Below are 18,578 nucleotides of genomic sequence, written 5' to 3'. Positions count from 1 at the left end.
CTTAAAAAAAAATATTTTTTTAAGATTTTATTTATTTGTGGGGTGCCTGGGTAGCTCAGTTGGTTAAACCTCTGCCTTTGGCTCAGGTCATAATCTCAGGGTCCTGGGACCGAGAACGGGCTCCTTGCTCAGCGGGGAGTCTGCTTCTCCCTCTCCTTTTGCCCCTCCTCCCCGCTCATTCTTTCTCTCTCTCTCCCTCTCTCTCTCTCTCAAATAAATAAATAAAATCTTTTTTAAAAAAGATTTATTTTTATTTTATTATTATTTTTTAAGATTTTATTTATTTATTTGTCAGAGAGAGAGCAGAAGCAGGCTCCCTGCAGAGCAAGGAACCCAATGCTNCTCTCTCTCAAATAAATAAATAAAATCTTTTTTAAAAAAGATTTATTTTTATTTTATTATTATTTTTTAAGATTTTATTTATTTATTTGTCAGAGAGAGAGCAAGAAGCAGGCTCCCTGCAGAGCAAGGAACCCAATGCTGGACTCCATCCCAGGACTCTGGGATCATGACCCGAACCAAAGGCAGCCGCTTAACCAACTGAGCCACCCAGACATCCCAAAGATTTTTTTCTTTTAAAGACTTTATTTATTTGAGAGAGTGAGCACAAGTACAGGGAAGAGGGAGAAGCAGACTCCCCACTGAGCAGGGAGCCCAACACTGGGCTTGGTTCCAAGACCCTGAGATCATGACCTGAGCCAAAGGCAGAGGCTTAACCAACTGAGCCCCCCAGGAGCCCCTTAAAAAAATTATTATTGAAGCAGAGTTGACATGCAATGCTATATTAGTTTGAGGTGTACAGCATAGTGTTTGATAATTCTATACATAACTCAGTTTTTACCACAATAAGTATAGTCCCCATTTGTGACTATACAGTGTTATTACAGTATTATTGACTATATTCCTTATGCTGTACTTTTTTTTAAATCTCTGTGACTTATTTTATAACTGGAAGTTTGTCAACTATTTAACCCCCTTCACCTGTTTCACCCATCACCATCCATGCCTCCCCTCTGCCAGCCACCAATCCTCTGTATTTAATAATCTGTGTTTTTGTTTGTATTGTTTTTTAGATTCCATATTTAAGTGAAATCTTTAGATACTAGTCTGTCTACTTACTTCACTTAGCATAATACCCTCTAGGTCCATCCATGTTGTCACATGGCAAGATTTCATTCTTTTTTAATGGTTGAATGATATTCCATTGTGTGCATGTATGTTTGTGTGTGTTTCTTTGTACACATACACACCACATATTTTTTTATCCATTCGTCTATCGATGGATACTTGGGTTGCTTCCATATCTTGGCTATTATAAATAATGCTGCAATAAATGGAGGGGGCATGTTTCTTTTTGAATTAGTGTTTTTGTTTTCTTTGGGTAAATACCCAATAGTGGAATCACTGGATCATATTGGCATTTCTATTTTTAATCTTTTAAAGAAACTCCACAGTGTTTTTCACAGTGGTTGCACCAATTAACATTCCCACCAATAGTTCATGAGAGTTCCCCTTTCTCTAACATCCTAACCAATATGTATTCTACTGTTTATGATGAAAACTTCCAAGCATATTTGAAAGCAGAAAGATGAGTATAATGAATTTGGTCATTTAGTTTCAAAATTATCAACGGGTGATCAGGGTTTTTTTGACCGTCCATCCTCAAACCCTACCCTCTTCAGCCTCCTTCTTTCCCACACCATGAAGCAAGTCCCAGACATCCTGCCACTTCAACTGTAAATATCTCGGAGTATATCACTAGAAGATATTTTTACATATAAAAATTTATTCTATTTTTTGGGGGGGAAAATAGACATTTTAATATCAACACATGCTTTAGTATTGAGATTTTCCCAACTGTCTGAAATTCTTTTTTTTTTTAAGTATTTGTTTGAAGCAGAATCTAAATAATGCCCATACATTACAATGGTTCTTTATGTCTTAAGTTTTTCCTTTTTTTACGTTTCTTTTAATTGAGGTGACTGTTGAGCGTGAAAAGGGTTACTTTTAATAATTAACATTGGGACAACGGCATAAACCACAACTCATGCAGGCAAATCAGGGCATGTGATGACTCTATTTTTAATCTGTAAGTCTGTCATGTGCCTTTTTTTCCCTAGTCATTTATTTATTGAAGAAATGGGGTTATTCTGTAAAATTTACCTGAACTTTCTGATTGCATCCATTGGGTATTGTCTAGAATTTTCCTTTGTTATTTTTCCTATTAATTTCTAATTAGTTCTAGAAGTTTGTTCTAATTCAAGTGTGATTACAGGGCCAGAAGCATAGGTAATGTAAGGATACTTTATATATGCTATTATGTATTTCCATCAGGAGACACATAGTATTTGGTTCTCTCTCTATGACATGAGCAATCATTGATGATAATTGCCTAGATCCATTAGTTCTTTAGGGTTTGCAAGTAATCTGATTTTATAATTCCTTCATTTATTAGCTAAAATACTTCTATAAAAAGAACTTGCACCTTATCAATTATTTCATTACCTTGATACACAGTCTATTTAAGAAAGCTAGGATAGGGGCGCCTGGCTGGCTTAGTTGGTGAAACATGTGACTCTTGATCTCAGGGTTGTCAGTTTGAGCCCCATGTTAGGTATAGAGATTAGTTAAAAATAAAATTTTAAAAAGAGGAGTGTCTGGGTGGCTCAGTCGATTAAGTGTCCAACCCTTGATTTCGGCTCTGGTCACAATCTCATGGTCCTGGGATGGAGTCCTTCATTGGGCTCTGCACTCAGTGGGGAGTCTGTTTAGGATTCTCTCTCTCCTGCTTCCTCTAACTTGTGCACGTGTTCTCTCCACCCCCCCCAAATAAATAAATCACTCTTAAAAAAAAAAAAAAAAGAAAGAAAGCAAGCTAGGGTAAACAAGTCCTTCCCTTCATTTACTGTTTTTCAAAATGATTTGGTTCACTAGCATCTTCCAAAGATGATTTATATATATGTTCAAAGTATCATAATGAGCTCATGAGTTAAAACTCATTTAATATGCTTCGGCCCAGTGCAGTTATTATGTTTATTGATTTTCACATTTTCCCATTTCAAACTTCAAGTTTAATCCAAATTTCTTTTGATGTAAATCTGGAGCTTTTGATTGCTCCTTGTTCTCTGTATGACAAGATGTTCCAGGCCCATCTTGTTCTTTTCCTCCCCCTGACTTGGAACCTGTCGTTTTTTCACGGAGCTCTGGTTCCTTTTAATTGGATGTGGTATTTAGAGACTGAGGCGTGATCATTGCTCCTTGGTTTGTCATTATTTCTAGGGCTTTTCAGTGAATAAAACTAAGAAATAGATATGCTTTTTGTTTTTTTATTTTTGGTTGTTTTTGTTTTACAAGGTAAGGTTTTCAGGTAGAATAATATGCTTTTAAAGATACAAAAAATCGTGAGCACGTACTATTACTTCCAACTTAAATTTAGGCTAAAGGATTTTTACTGTACTTCATTGGTCTTACATCTGTATTTTATCTTTCTGTGCTCAAAGACACCAAAGTAATTGTTTTCTTTTTTAATTGCACACATAACGGAACAATACCAACACTATTGTCTTTTTTTTTTAAACCAGTTCTTTATTTAAGGTATATCATAATAAGGATCTAAAATCAAATCACCATGTTTTAAAGACATGTAGAATAATCCTGTGTGCTGATGCTATCAGCTGGAAACACCGGTCTCTTTGATTCATGATGCTTTTAGATTTTAGGGATTGCTTTTTACCCCCATTGTGACTTTTATTATTATGTATAAACCTAAAGTCAAAATCAACAAAACACAATGTATATTCAGAGAAGTCCAGCTTCTAGCCAAGTATCATCTGCTCTGTCCATCCTGTTCCCATCCTAGCCTTGTAAGTAACAGTTTTAAAGTTTATTCATTTCAAACTCATGACCTGAGATCAAGAGTTGCATGCTCTTCCAACTGAGCCATCCAGGCACCCCTTAAGTCACAATTTTAAAAAGTTTTTAGTTTATTCTTTAATTCTTTAAAATTATAATCAGATACCTATCTCTTGTCCCTCATCTTTCACCCTCAATACATAAAGATCATACTGTATACTTCCTCCCCCCCCCACCCCCTACTTACCAGTATATCCTGGTGATCACACCATCGGAGTCAATATATTCTTCATTCCTTTTTAACAGCTGCATAGAACTCCATTTTGTGGATGGGCCACAGGTTAATCAGCCAGATCCTCTGTTGATGGACATTAGAATTGCTTGCATTCTTTTGTTGTTATAAATAGTGCTATAGTGAATAACCTTATATAGAAGTCTTTTCATGTTTTTACTAGTAGACCTTTGGATTTCTAGAAGTGAGATTGCTAGGTCAGAGGTTAAATGAATTGTATTTTTGCTAGATACTATAAATACCCATCCATAAGGGTTGTGCCAACGATATATGATGTCTCTTTTCCCACAGCCTCATCAATAAAGTATGTTAGATTTTTCAGGTTGTACTAGATAGGTGAGGAATGGTTTCCTGTTGTAGTTTTGGTATGTAGTTTCTTTATATGAGCAAATTGAGCATCTTTTCTTATATGTAAGAGCTCTTCTATAAACTATTTATCTTTAGCTCATTTTTCCTAGTAGCTTGTTGGTAATTTTCTTCTCTATTTTTAGAAGCTCTTTATTTATTAGGTATGTTAACCATTTGTGATATATTACAAGCACTTTCTAATACTTCGTCATTTTAATTTTATTTACTGTGTTTTTTTTATTTTTATTATTTATTTAAGTAAACTCCACACCCAGCGTGGAGCCCAGTATGGGGCTTGAATTCACAACTCACAAGGCTACCCTATCAGATCAAGACCTGAGCTGAGATCAAGAGTCAGATACTCATCCAGCTTAGTCACCCAGGCACCCCTTGTGTTATTTTTAAAATGCAAATATGTTAATCTTTTACAACGGGCTGCTGGTCTTGAGTCTTAGGAAAGTTTGCCCTGCTTCTAGGTTATAGAAGAATTTACCCACATTTCATATTTGTATGGTTTCATTTTTAACATTAAATTTCTGTCTTAGTTGTAATTTATACTATATTAACCTTGAGGAATGGAACCAGTTTTATCTTTTGTCAAATAACCATCCAGTTACCCAAACACTTCTCCTTCAAATGTTTGTCCCTTTACCCAATTTGAGATGCCGCCATATTTCCATACATAACTGAATTTTCTTTATCTTTTGCCCACCAATACCACTCTGTTTTTGTTATAGGGTTTTATAGTATGCATTGATATCTGATAGGGCTACCCTTCCCCCACTCCCAATCCTCTCTTTCAGGTTTTGATAGCTATTCTTGCATGCTTGTTCTTTCAAACAAAAATTTTCATAGCTTTTTTGAGACATATTTTATATACTATAAAATTTACCAATTTTAAAGTATACAATTCAGTGATTTTAGTATATTTATAGAGTTGCGCAGCCATCATCACATTCTAATTTTAGAACTTTCCAACACCCCAAATAGAAACCATATATATATATATATATATTTATATTTGCAGTCATTTCCCAGAGGGATTGGGAAATTAGATTATTGTTAGAAAGTTTAGTCCTAGACACCTGGTTTGAAATTAGCCTGTGAACTCATACAAAGGAGAATAAGCCACTATTTCCTGAGTTGCTTAGGACTCTGCTTGTATGATCAAATCATAGCTGCAGAGCTCATGGCTTATACTGTGTATAGGGTGGACGTGGAGGCAGTCTAGTAAAATACTCAGACTATTTAAATATCTCCTTCAGATACAGATTCATCTGCAGTTAGGACATGAAGGAGGAGCCTGTAGGCTTAGCTTGGGGAGCCTAGACAGAGAGAGGAAATAGAAATAAAGCTGGAGGACTGATTGTCTGTTGTAGTTCCCTGCCCTGTATCATTACTATCACCACCCTCCACCATTAGCAATTTGCTTAAGAAACAGCAGTGTCTTGAATGTGCATTGAATTCTTGCTTTACGATGCTTAAAACCTTCTATCAGTTGTAGACCTTTAAACATTCTCACAGTACATCTCGACAGTAAACTAAAATGGTTTGAGGTATAGCAGGCAAGCATTCATTGGACATAAAGACCACTAGATTTAGAGCCCAGGTCTGTGAATCCTAACACAGTGCTTAAAAAAAATCCTGGAATTGATTCCATTTCTGTGGTTACACATATATACGAAGTTTTCAATAGTCTTTTAATTTCTAGTTCTCTGGGTCTTCCTGCTTTGTTTGTTTAGCTCCTTCTCACCTGTTAATTCTGTTCATTTCTGAGCAACCCTTTGGCTTGTCTCATAGGACAGGGTTTATTTGTTTATCTCATCCAGGCCACGTGTACATTAGAAAGTTGTTAACATAAAAGGAGAAGAAGAAAACCAATATAAGGGATGTAAAGTTTGCTGTTGCTGAGATATTTAGGTGATACAATGGATTGAATTTTTTTATGCAGTAGCCTGGCTTCTAACCCCTTACAATGTTAATTTATAGCAGGTTGGTAGGAGTGGAGTAGGGAGGTTGCAGAAGATCAGCATCATATGGAAAGGTTCTTCTCCTTACAAGTGGCACCACTGTTACTATCTCAGCACTGGCTCAGATAGTTTCAGATTTGTGCCAAGCACAGGGACATTACTTCCGGACCTGGCCTCGTGCTGGAAGGGATGGCATCAAATACAGCAGCCCAGGCCTGCTGCTTTTCTTCTTTTTTTTTTTTTTACCCTGATAGAGCAGTCATTTTAGTATTTTATGTAAAGCTACAAAAATATATGTAAATCTTTTGTCATCCCCTATTCTGCTGGAAAGTGATTGAAATAAAAACCTACTTTTGTTCTAGCATTCTTAGCAGTTTTAGGAAAATACTTAAATTACTGGGGGAGATTCCTTGTATTACCTTTTTTGTCTGTTTTTGTATTTGGTAAAGCTTGATAGAGCTCCCTGCATATAAATATAATAAATAATAGCACGAAGACTTAAAAATTGCTTTGGAATAGAAATAATTTGATTACATGTTATTTTTCTTAAGTACCGTGGTGTCCTAAACATCTCTATGTGGGGGAAGGAGTTGGCCAGCTTTTATTTCCTTTTTATTGAGAGTTTTTGTTTTGCATTTAATCCTTGTGTTATGAAGTAGCAGGCTTCACTGCCTAAAAATCACCCAGCAGTGGGTTACAATGTAGTGTTACTGGCACCATGCTAGTCGAGTAGCACAGGAGTAAAATGAAGAAACCATTCCTATTACCATTATACACGCCCTTCCCTAGACTGAAGATATTTTCTAATGCAGGACTTTGCAGCCATGTAAAATTTGCTCACACAACAAAAATAGTGTGCCTATTTTTTTTTAAGATTTTATTTATTTGGGGCGCCTGGGTGGCACAGCGGTTAAGCGTCTGCCTTCGGCTCAGGGCGTGATCGGCGTTGTGGGATCGAGCCCCACATCAGGCTCCTCAGCTGTGAGCCTGCTTCTTCCTCTCCCACTCCCCCTGCTTGTGTTCCCTCTCTCGCTGGCTGTCTCTATCTCTGTCAAATAAATAAATAAAATCTTTAAAAAAAAAAAAAAGATTTTATTTATTTATTTGAAAGAGAGAGAGAGAGCGAGCATTGAGTGGGGTGAGGGGCAGAGGGAGAAGCAGACTCCCCGCTGAGCAGGGAGCCCCATGTGGTGCTCAGTCCAGGGCCTCCAGGATTATGACCTGAGCCAAAGGCAGACACTTAACCAACTGAGCCACCCAGGCACCCCAATGGTGTGTCTTTTCTGATCACAGTTTCATTTCATGAGTCCCTGTCAGTTTTTGTAATAGTAATACCACTGTAAGTAATAACATGGTTAATAGCAAAGGGGAATAAGGCAAGTAGTGTTCTCCATCCCTTCCCCACAACATACACATTTTTTAGCTTTTTCCAGTCAAGCAATGAGGAGGGTGGAGAATAGAGAGGAAGCTACAACTCCTATTAATTCCTTTACCAGGTTTTTTATTCCATACCTCACAGATGAATATAGAGTACAGGGGCTATGTCCATTGTATGGGGTGTGAGAAGTTCATGTAAAACATATAGGGAGGAGGGAGGATATTTTTGTTAATAGTGGCTTCAAAGCTTTACCATAGGAGGAACTGATGAATAGTAATTTGGTTGGGGAGAGGGGTTTTGTTGACATAGTACGCAAGGTACTACCATTGTTTGAATGCTGATTTTGCATATAAGATATGCAGAATTTTGCCTAGGTTACTAAATTTAGTAAATAACATGTTTCCAGGATGGACACAGTAAGTATTGATTGGCTGATTTCCTGTACCCAGTCTAAAAGCTTCTTTAATTATGTAGGCAAGTTATTTTGGCAAATATGTAAAAGAAACAAAGATGGAGAAAATCTCTCTTAAATTATTGGAAATCATATATTAGAAAATGAGATGTGTATAGTGGATTGAACTGTAATGTCTAATTGCCTTTTAAGCAATGTTTTTGTTTTTAATTAACATTATAATTTGGCAACTCTTAATATTTCTCAATTACTACTTTTTGTTTTCTTCTAGGGGCCACATTATCTTAGTTCCTGAATTTAGTCTTCCTCTGGAATACTATTTAATCCCCTTCCTTATCATAGTGGGCATCTGTCTCATCTTGATAGTCATTTTCATGGTAGGTAAATTAAATATATTTCTAAAAATAATATGGATGGTTCTAAAAAAACATTGTATTGAGTAAGAGGAGCCTTACATAAAGGGGTACATATTGTATGAGTCCATTTATATGATTGGGTCTAGAAAAGATAATCTGGGTAGAAAAATCACAACAGTGATTGCTTCTGGAGGGCTAAGAAAAGGGGGTGAAGGATTTACTGAGAAGGATATGAGGGAACGTTTTGGGGGTAAGTCAGGTTCTGTATCTTGAGAGAGGTTGCACAAATGTCTGTACACTTAAACTTTTTGCATTTCATTGTATATAAATTTTACCTGAGGAAAAAAATACTGTAAAATACTAAGCTCTAAGTAATAATACAATGCTAAAGTATTTGGGGAGACATATACTGATTATCTGCAACTTACTTTGAAGTGCTCTGTAAAAAAAATATGAAGAGAGAGAGGTGTTTTGATGGGTAAATAGAGGGATGGAAAGATAGGTGATAAAAAGTGTATTACAATGTTAATTGTAGAATCTAGGTGGTGGGTTTATGGGTATTATAAAATTTCTTCAACTCTTTTCTGTATTTGAAATTTTTCATATCAAAATGTAAATAAAGAATAGTACAAAAGTACAAATGCTTGAGGTTAAGGGTGATGACACCTTATCTCTAAAGCAGTGGTTACCAAAGTGTGGTCCCAGGACTCTTAATGGGTCTGCGAAGTCGGAATTATCTTCATAATAATACTAAGATACTATTTGCCTTTGTAACCCTCATTCTCTCATTGTTTAAAGTGGAAGTTTCTAAAAACTACATGGTTTGCGATATAAAAACAAATTGAAGGCAGAAGCTGATGAAAGAAAACCTCTGTATTAAGATAGATACTGAAAGAGGATTGCAACCATATAAAGCAATCTCAGTATTCTCACTTTATTTTTTTATAAAGAATATTTATAATAACATTCAATGAGTTGTTTATTATATGGACATTATAGATTAATTTAGAGATTAAATACCTTCTTTGAAATGTTCAGTCTTTCTGTGATGTCCTGATATTTCTTTACATTTACTTAGATCTTTTATATCCATCAGTTTAATAATTTTTTTTCTGTAAACATTTTGCATATCTTTTGTTCGACTTTTTTTTTTAAAGATTTTATTTGTTTATTAGGGAGAGAACACAAGCAGCGGGGAGGGATAGAGGGAGAAGCAGACTCCCCATTGAGCAGGGAACCCAATGTGGGACTTGATCCCAGGACCCTAGGATCATGACCTGAGCCTAAGGCAGATGCTTAACTGACTGAGCCACCCAAGCACCCCTTTTATTAGACTTTTGAAATTGCATTTTCTAAGTGGTTGTTATTAGGATATCAGAACAGTATTGATTTTTTAAAATCAAACTTTTAATTTTTGAATAATGTTAAGATTTACAGAAAAATTGCAAAAAGAAAGTTCTTGTGCCTCCTCATCTAGTTTTCCCCATTAGTAACATTTTACATTACTATGGTCCACTTTCAAAACTAAGAAATTGACATTGGTACATTACTAGTACCTAAACTCCAGACGTTGTATAGATTTCATGAGTTTTTCCATTAATGTTCTCTTTCTGTTCCAGAATCCAAAACAGGGCACCACATTTTATTTAGTTAGCATGTCTTCCCAGGCTCCTCTGTTCTCTGACAGTCTGTCAGTCTCATCTCTCCTTGTTTTCCCTAACCTGGACAGTCTGGGGAGTCTTGGCCATGTATCCTGTAGAATGTTGTCAATCTGATGTTTTTCTTATAATTACACTAGGTTATAGGGTTTGGGGGGGGTAATAAGTTTTTAAAAACAGAGATGAAGTGCCCTTATGTCAGGGGGTACATGGTATCTGTGTAACATCACTAACGCTATTAACATTCATTACTTGGTTAAGCCGGGTTTCTCCACTATAAAGTTAATATTTTTCTCTTTTTCTGTTCTATTCTTCTGAAGTGAGGCACTTGTATAGCGCATGCAAACACACACACACACACACACATACACACACATACATACATACATACATACATACATATATATACCCTGTCTTCTTTATCCATTCATCTCTTTTTTTTTTTTTAAAGATTTTATTTATTTACTTGACAGAGATAGAGACAGCCAGTGAGAGAGGGAACACAAGCAAGGGGAGTGGGAGAGGAAGAAGCAGGCTCATAGCGCAGGAGCCTGATGTGGGGCTCGATCCCATAATGCCGGGATCACGCCCTGAGCTGAAGGCAGACCCTAACCACTGTGCCACCCAGGCGCCCCTATCCATTCATCTCTTGATGGACATTTGGGCTCTTTCCATATTTTGGCTATTATGGACATTGCTGTTATAAACATTGGGGTGCATGTGCCCCTTCATATTGTTATGTTTGCATCCTTTGGACAAAAACCTAGTAGTGCAATTCCTGGGTAGTAGGGTAGCTCTATTTTTAACTTTTTGAGGAACCCCCATACTGTTTTCCAGAGTGTCTGCACCAGTTTGCATTCTCACCAGCCCTGTAAGAGGGTTCCCCTTTCTCTGCATCCTCACTAACACCTGTTGTTTCCTGAGTTGTTAATTTTAGCCATTCTGACCGTGTAAGGTGAGATCTCATTGTGGTTTTGATTTATATTTCCCTGATGGTCAATTGATGTACATTTTTCCATATGTCTGTTGGCCATTTGTATGTCTTCTTTGGAGACCTATTTGTTCATGTCTTCTGCCCATTTCTTGACTAGATTTTTTGTGTTTTGTGTGTTGAATTTGATAAGTTCTTTATATATTTTGGATACTAGCCCTTTATCTGATAAGACATTTGCCAATATCTTCTTCCATTCTGTAGGTTGCCTTTTAGTTTTGTTGACTATTTCCTTTGCTGTGCAGAAGCTTTTTATCTTGACAAAGTCCCAGTAGTTCATTTTTGCTTTTGTTTCTCTTGCCTTTGGAGATGTGCCTAGCAAGAAGTTGCTGCGGCCGAGATCAAAAGAGGTTGCTGCCTGAGTTCTCCTCTAGGATTTGGATGGATTCCTGTCTCACATTTAGAGCTTTCCACCTTTTCAAGTTTATTTTTGTGTATGGTGTAAGAAAGTAGTCCAGTTTCATTCTTCTGCATGTGGCTGTCCAATTTTCCCAACACCATTTGTTCATGAATTTCTACTCTTAGCATTATTTTCTTTGTTCTATTTTGTTTGGATAGATTGCTTTTTTTTTTCCTAGCCTGTTCAGCTGAATGCTTATTAATTTTTTTCTTTCTGATATACTCATTTAGGTTATATATTTCTGTTTAACAATTACTTTAGCTGCAACTTATAGCTTTTGATAAGAAATATTTTTATTTTAATTTGGTTTACATTAAAAAAATTTTTTGTTATATAAGATGTTTCTTTACCACTCTTGATGTTTCCATCAAGAAGGGAGAGCTCAATTACTATAACTCCTAGCCCCTTCCTTACCTTTTACTTATTTGGTCTTAGGAGAGATGAAGTATCTTATCTGTGTGGTGTATTTGGGAAGAATCAACCTAGGGCATGTTTCACTCAGCTCTACCTTTCTCTTGGGATTAATCTATCTCCACCTCATCTGGGACTAGTTCTGCAGTTCTGGGGGTGGGTGAAGGGATGGCCTGTCCCATTCCAGCATTGTTTTGTTTGTACCTGGGTGGGTAAGACGATATAATTCTGTGATTCAGTAAAAAGTTGTATTTCTTTCTCCACTGCGTTAGGTACCCCACCTGCCTCAATCTACCATTTCATGGTCTTATTTCTCCAGTTATTTAGAATCCAGGTAGCAAAAAGTCATGCTAATTTTAAGGCCCCATCACAAACTCAAATATCCATTATGATTTCTTCTATGACATATGAACTATTTTAATAGTTTTAAATTTCCAAAATACATATTTTTTTCCATATCTTTTTTTTCTATTGATTTCTAATTCAGTTTTATTGTGTTTAGAAGACACTGTATGTTATAGATTCTTTGATTATTTCCAAAGACCTGCTTTGTGGCTAAATTTTGTGAACATCCCCCCACATATATATGTGAAAAGAATTATGGAGTGCGAAGTTCTATATATGTACATTAGTTTGTGCTTGTGAAATTGTTTTTTTATAGTCTTTTTTAAAAAATCTTTTTAAAACCGCTTTATCGGTTTTATCGGATAGAATTCACATAACAGATAGAATTCACATAACATATAATTGACCCATTAAAATATATATAATTCAGTGGTCTTTAGTATGTTCACAGAATTGTGCAGTTATCACAGTTCTCTATAGTTTTTTGTACTCTGGTGTCTTCTAAAACAGTGCTAGGCAGTAAAACGACACTGTGAAGCCACATTTATTGTAATTTTAAATTTTTTGTTAGCCAAAAGGTAGGACTACTTTCTAAGGACGATTTTTGTCTTAAATTCTGTTTCACTCGATAGATCAATTTTCCTTTTGCTTATATAGCCATGGTTTATCTTTATTCCTTTATTTTTCACCTTTATATTTTTCTTAATGTGTCATTAAGTTTTAATTTTTTTGTCTTGTAAATAGCATACAGTTGGAATTTTTTCTTTATCCAAACTCTTCAAAAAAAAAAAAAAAGGAAAAAAAACCCTGGTGAATTTAATCTACTTTTTATGGTTGTAACTTTTGGCATTTGGCATTTGGCTCTGGCCCTGTAGACTTCCTTTTCATTCTTGCAAGCATAGTCACTTATATTTGAAAATATTTTGTATATTTTATCCAGCATTTCTGAATATTCATAGTACAGGTGTTCTGTAGTACTTCTATTCAGTTTGCTACTACAGCTGAAAGTGCAGTGACTAATATATGTATGTTTCAAAATTTTATTAGTTTGTAACTTACAGGAATTTCAACTCTGCCGCCTTCTTGATCCAGTGGAGTCTTTGTAACATGTGGTCTATCATTTATATTTGCAAATGAACAGTTTGATGTTATTTATAATGTTTCTATTAGAGTAGATAAAGATAACTTAGATCAATGATTAAAAATTCAAAGGATAATTTGAGGGAAACTATTCACTTATGTAATTAGTGCTCAATTAATGATATTTCAATTAGGGTTTAAATAAATTGAATTGATTTGTAGCAGCTATCCAGAAACACGTCTGTTATTTTAATGGCCATTTTCTGTTTGCATAGTTAATATCTGATTTCTTTTTTTCTTTATTTTTAGATCACAAAATTCGTCCAGGACAGACATAGAGCTAGAAGAAACAGACTTCGTAAAGATCAGCTTAAGAAACTCCCTGTACATAAATTCAAAAAAGGTAAGTGAATATTTTAGTTTTCTAAATAATCACCATTATTTTATTTAAGAATACATGGTGACCTTACTCTAATACTGCCTTCTGAATCCTTGCCATATACTATGCCTAATATTCCGTTAATAGTGAGTAAATGTGCGAGATGGTCTTTTTTCATGGTGTATGCTGGTGAAGGCAAGAAGGGGGTAAATGGTCTGCAGAGAATTTACAAACAATAATGAAACTGACCAAAATGCTTTTTATTATCACCATGCGCCAGCAGTTCTGACCCTAAATGGATAAAATACTTCTGTGCGTTAATATGATCTACTCCCACTAACCCTCCTTCCACTCTCTCTCCCACCATACACCACTGTATTAACGTTGCATTAACTAAATACATAGTTAATAGTGTTGCATTAACTAAACACACATGTGGCTATTATGTGTCGATGTATTTAAATGCATTGTCTCATTTAATTTTCATATTTCTACGAAATGGGTACTTTAATGGGCATTATGGATGAAGAAACAGAGGATCAGAGAGGCAAAAAACTTTTAATGTCACACAGCCAGTCCTGACAGAGCTGGGGAGGGCTCTAATAATCTAGTCAGTATAATTTTTCCTACCTATGCTTTAGTACATGCTTGTTAAATCCTTTTGACTAGTAGTCCCAGACTTTTCAATTCCATACACCAGTAAAAGTGTTGTTTTTTAATTCAGAAAAAAATGCATAGAGAGGAGAAATGGTGAAGGCATTAAAATTTAGTTCTGCCAAAACTTTATTTTTCAAGTAGTAAAGTGTTTTAAAAACCTTCCATTTACAATAACCATTTTATTATTTTATTAAAAATATAACATTTACAAAAAAAAAAAGCAAAACAGGAAAAGCCACATGTTGAATGGAATAAACAGAGACATTTATAAACATGTACTGCACTGTCCTCATTCAATGTGTAGTGAGTAAAGTTATTCAGAAGCCAGAAGTGGTTTGAAGATTGGCTTTAGGAATCACTTTTTTAAACTCCCATTTTGTGTTTATTTTTATGCTTCCTAAACCCAGGGGGGAAAAGTTTAAAAAGCTGGTATTGTCCTAGGCACGCGTAGTTGGTTTTTCATCTGAGTAAGATGAGTAGCCACTGTAGGATTTTGAGCAGGAGAAAGATAATAGGTAAATTGTATGTTAAAACAGTCCGGGAAACAATCTGAGGGTTTTAGAGGGGAGGGGGGTGGAGAGATGGGCTAGGCTGGTGATGGGTTTTAAGGAGGGCACGTATTGCGGAGCACTGGGTATTATACGCAAACAATGAATCATGGAACACTACATCAAAAACTAAGGATGTACTGTATGGTCACTAACATATCAAAATTAAAAAAATTTTTAAAGGGTCTTTCTGCTGCTGTGTTAAGAATAGGATGTAGAGGATCAAGGATTTAAGCGGAGAGACCAGGTAAGAGGCCATTGCAATAATCCCAGTGAGATATGAATGTGGCTTGGACTGAGTGGTAGCAGTGGAGGAGGTGAAGAAATCTTAAATTCTGGATATATTTGGAAGATGGAATACACTGTATTTATTAATGGACTAGATGGGGGGAGAGAAAACAAGGATTACTCTAGAGTTTTTGGTCTTAGCAACAGGGTAGCACTGGCTTAAATAAAGATAAGGATGCTTAATAAGTCATAGAACACGTTTTGAGGGGAAATTGGAGAAATTAGTTTTGGACATGTGGAATTTCAGATGTCTAGTAGACGTTATAAATGAGTCTGGAGTTTAAGAGAAGTATCTGAACTGGAGGTGTTGTATAAAGATGTATTTAAATCATGAATATGAATGACAGTACCAAGGAAATGAGTGTAGGTGGACAGAATACCAAAGACATACTGGGACATTCCAACATTAAGTGAGGAAGAGGAGGAATCAGCCAGCAGTGAAGACAGAGCAGGAATGACCAGTTATATAAGGGGAAAACCAGAAGAGAGTGCTTTACCAAAAACCAAAGTGATGCAAATCTGTCAAAGAGCAAGGAGTGATATAAGCTGTATCACATGCTCCTGGTAAATAAGGAAGATGAGAGCCAACAGTTGACCATTAGAAGTTATTGGTTATCTTGATGCGCAGTTTTGACAGGTCAAAAATCTGAGATTATGGTGGGTTTAGGAGAGAACGGAAGGGAAAGGATCAGAGACAGTAACTGCAGACAACTTTTTCGAGAAAGTTAGCTAAAAACAGAAAAAATGTAGTAGCAGCTGGTGGAGAAGTTGGGTTAAGAAATAATAGCATGTTTACTGAAGGAAGTTGATGATACAGGTGACAGATGGGAGAGCTGTAATACTGTTTTTGAGAAGGCAAGAAGGAATGGGATCTGGTGCACAAAAGGTGGACTGGCCTTACGATGGTAGCATGGAGAGTTAAGCTCTGAGGGAAGGTAGGATACGTTGGTGCAGAATTCTGGGACATGGGTATTATGGTAAGTCTGTGGAAGTTTACTTCCATTTTTCTCAGTGAAGTACGCCACGATAATTAACTGCAGATGAGGATGGGAGGGGAGAATGCTGGAGGTTTCAGAACAGAAAGCTATACAATATTTCTAGGAGAGTAAGTGGGCAAATGGACCAGGGAAATATAATATGATTACCTGGCAGCTTGAACCTCCCTTTAGGGTTTATGGTTATGAACCAGTCAACATAATTATGTTTTTCTCTATCTGTATGGACTGCTGTTTTATCCTTACCTTCCCGTTTTTTTAAGTCTGAAGTATAGCATGTATACAAAAAGTATCTAAGATACATATTTCTGGAACCATCCAGTTCAAGAAATAGAACATTACTGGCACCCCAGAAACTACTGTGTTCCCATCTGGATCATAATACTTGCCTCACTGGAAGTAATCATCTAGGCTTATGATAATCATTTCATTGTCTTTGTATTAGGTTTTACCACCTATGTATTCATTCTAAAACAGTATGATTGAATTTTTCCTGTTTTTGAATTGTATTTTTTAAAGTTTTTATTTTAATCACCCAGTGTTCATCATGACAATTGCCCTTCTTAATTCCCATCACCTATTTCACCCATCTTCCCACCCACCTCCCCTCTGGATAACCCTCTGTTCTCTTGGTTTGCCTTTCTCTCTCCCCCCCTCCCGCCCCTTTGCTCGTTTGTTTCTTAAATTCCACATATGAGTGAAATCATACGGTATTTGTCTTTCTCTCACTTCTTTTGCTTAGCATTATACTCTCTAGCTCCATCTGTGTTGTTGCAAATGACAAGATTTCATTCTTTTTTATGGCTGAATAGTATTTCATTGTATATATACACCATATTTTCTTATCCATTCATCAATTGATGGGCACTTGAGCAGCTTCCATATCTTGGCTATTGTTAATAATGCTGCTATAAACATTGGGGTGCATGTATCCCTTTGAATTAGTGTTTTTGTAATCTTTGGGTTAATACCCAGTAGTGTGAATGCTGGATTGTAGGGTGGTTCTATTTTTAACTTTTTGAGGAACCTCCATACTGTTTTCCAGAGTGGCTGCACCAGTTTGCATTCCCACCAGTAGTGCAAGAGGATTCCTCTTTCTCGGCATCCTCCCCAAAACCTCTTGTTTCTTGTGTTGTTGATTTTAACCATTCTGACAGGTGTGAGGTGATGTCTCATTGTAGTTTTGACTTGCATTTCTCTGATGATAAGTGATGCTGCGCATTTTTCATGTATCTGTTGGTCATCTCTGTATCTTTTTTGGAGAAATGTCTGTTCATGTCTTCTGCCCATTTTTAATTGGATTGTTTTTTGGACATTGAGGGTGTTTTGGATTTGTTGTTGTTTTTCTTTTTTTCTTTTCTTTTTTTTTTTTAGTGGGCATTGAGTTTTGTAAGTTCTTTATATGCTTTGGATATTAACCCTTTATTGGATATGCCATTTGCAAATGTCTTCTCCCAGTCAGTAGGTTGCCTTTTAGTTTTGTTGATTGTTTCCCTTGCTGTGCAGAAGCTTTTTTATTTTGATGTAGCCCAATGGTTTATTTTTGCTTTTGTTTCCCTTGCCTCAGGAGACATATCTAGAAAAACATTTCTATAGCCAATGTCAGAGAAATTACTGCCTGTGTTCTCTTCTAGGATTTTTATGGTTTCAGGTCTTACATTTAGATCCTTCTCCGTTTTGAGTTTATTTTTGTGCATGATGTAAGAAAGTGATCCAATTTTATTCTTTTGCGTGTGGCTGTCCTGTTTTCCCAACACCATTTGTTGAAGAGACTGTCTTTTTCTCATTGCATATTTTTGTCCCCTTTGTCAAAGATTAATTGACCATATAATCATGGTTTTATTTCTGGGGTTATTCCCATTCCATTCTATTGATGTATGTGTCTGTTCTTGTGCCAGTACCATACTGCTTTGATTACTACAGCTTTGTACTATATCTTGAAATTCAAGATTATTATACCTCCAGGTGTGTTCTTCTTTTTCAAGATTCCTTTGGCTATTTGGGGTCTTTTGTGGTAACATACAAATTTTAGGTTTGTTCTAGTTCTGTGAAAAGTACTGTTGGTATTTTGATAAGGATTGCATTAAATACATAGATTTCTTGGGTGGTATGGACACTGTAACAATATTCTTCCAATCCATGAGCATGGAATATCTTGCCATTTCTTTGTATCATCTTCAGTTTCTTTTATCAATGTTTTATAGTTTTTGGAGTACAG

At 36.0% G+C, this 18,578-nt stretch overlaps 1 protein-coding gene across 1 annotated transcript in view; it reads left to right on the top strand.

Moving 5' to 3' along the window:
- RNF13 (ring finger protein 13) overlaps nucleotides 1-18,578 on the top strand; it is a 156,392-nt gene that overhangs the window by 100,055 nt on the left and 37,759 nt on the right. Inside the window, exons 8-9 of the mRNA XM_034661834.1 lie at nucleotides 8,502-8,629; nucleotides 13,803-13,896. Of these exons, the coding sequence (XP_034517725.1) occupies nucleotides 8,502-8,629; nucleotides 13,803-13,896 (222 nt within the window). The remainder of the gene's footprint in view (nucleotides 1-8,501; nucleotides 8,630-13,802; nucleotides 13,897-18,578) is intronic.

The sequence above is a fragment of the Ailuropoda melanoleuca genome, chromosome 6 (assembly GCF_002007445.2).
Source record: "Ailuropoda melanoleuca isolate Jingjing chromosome 6, ASM200744v2, whole genome shotgun sequence".
Taxonomy (NCBI): domain Eukaryota; kingdom Metazoa; phylum Chordata; class Mammalia; order Carnivora; family Ursidae; genus Ailuropoda; species Ailuropoda melanoleuca.
This window is presented reverse-complemented; position numbering and strand designations above follow the sequence as displayed.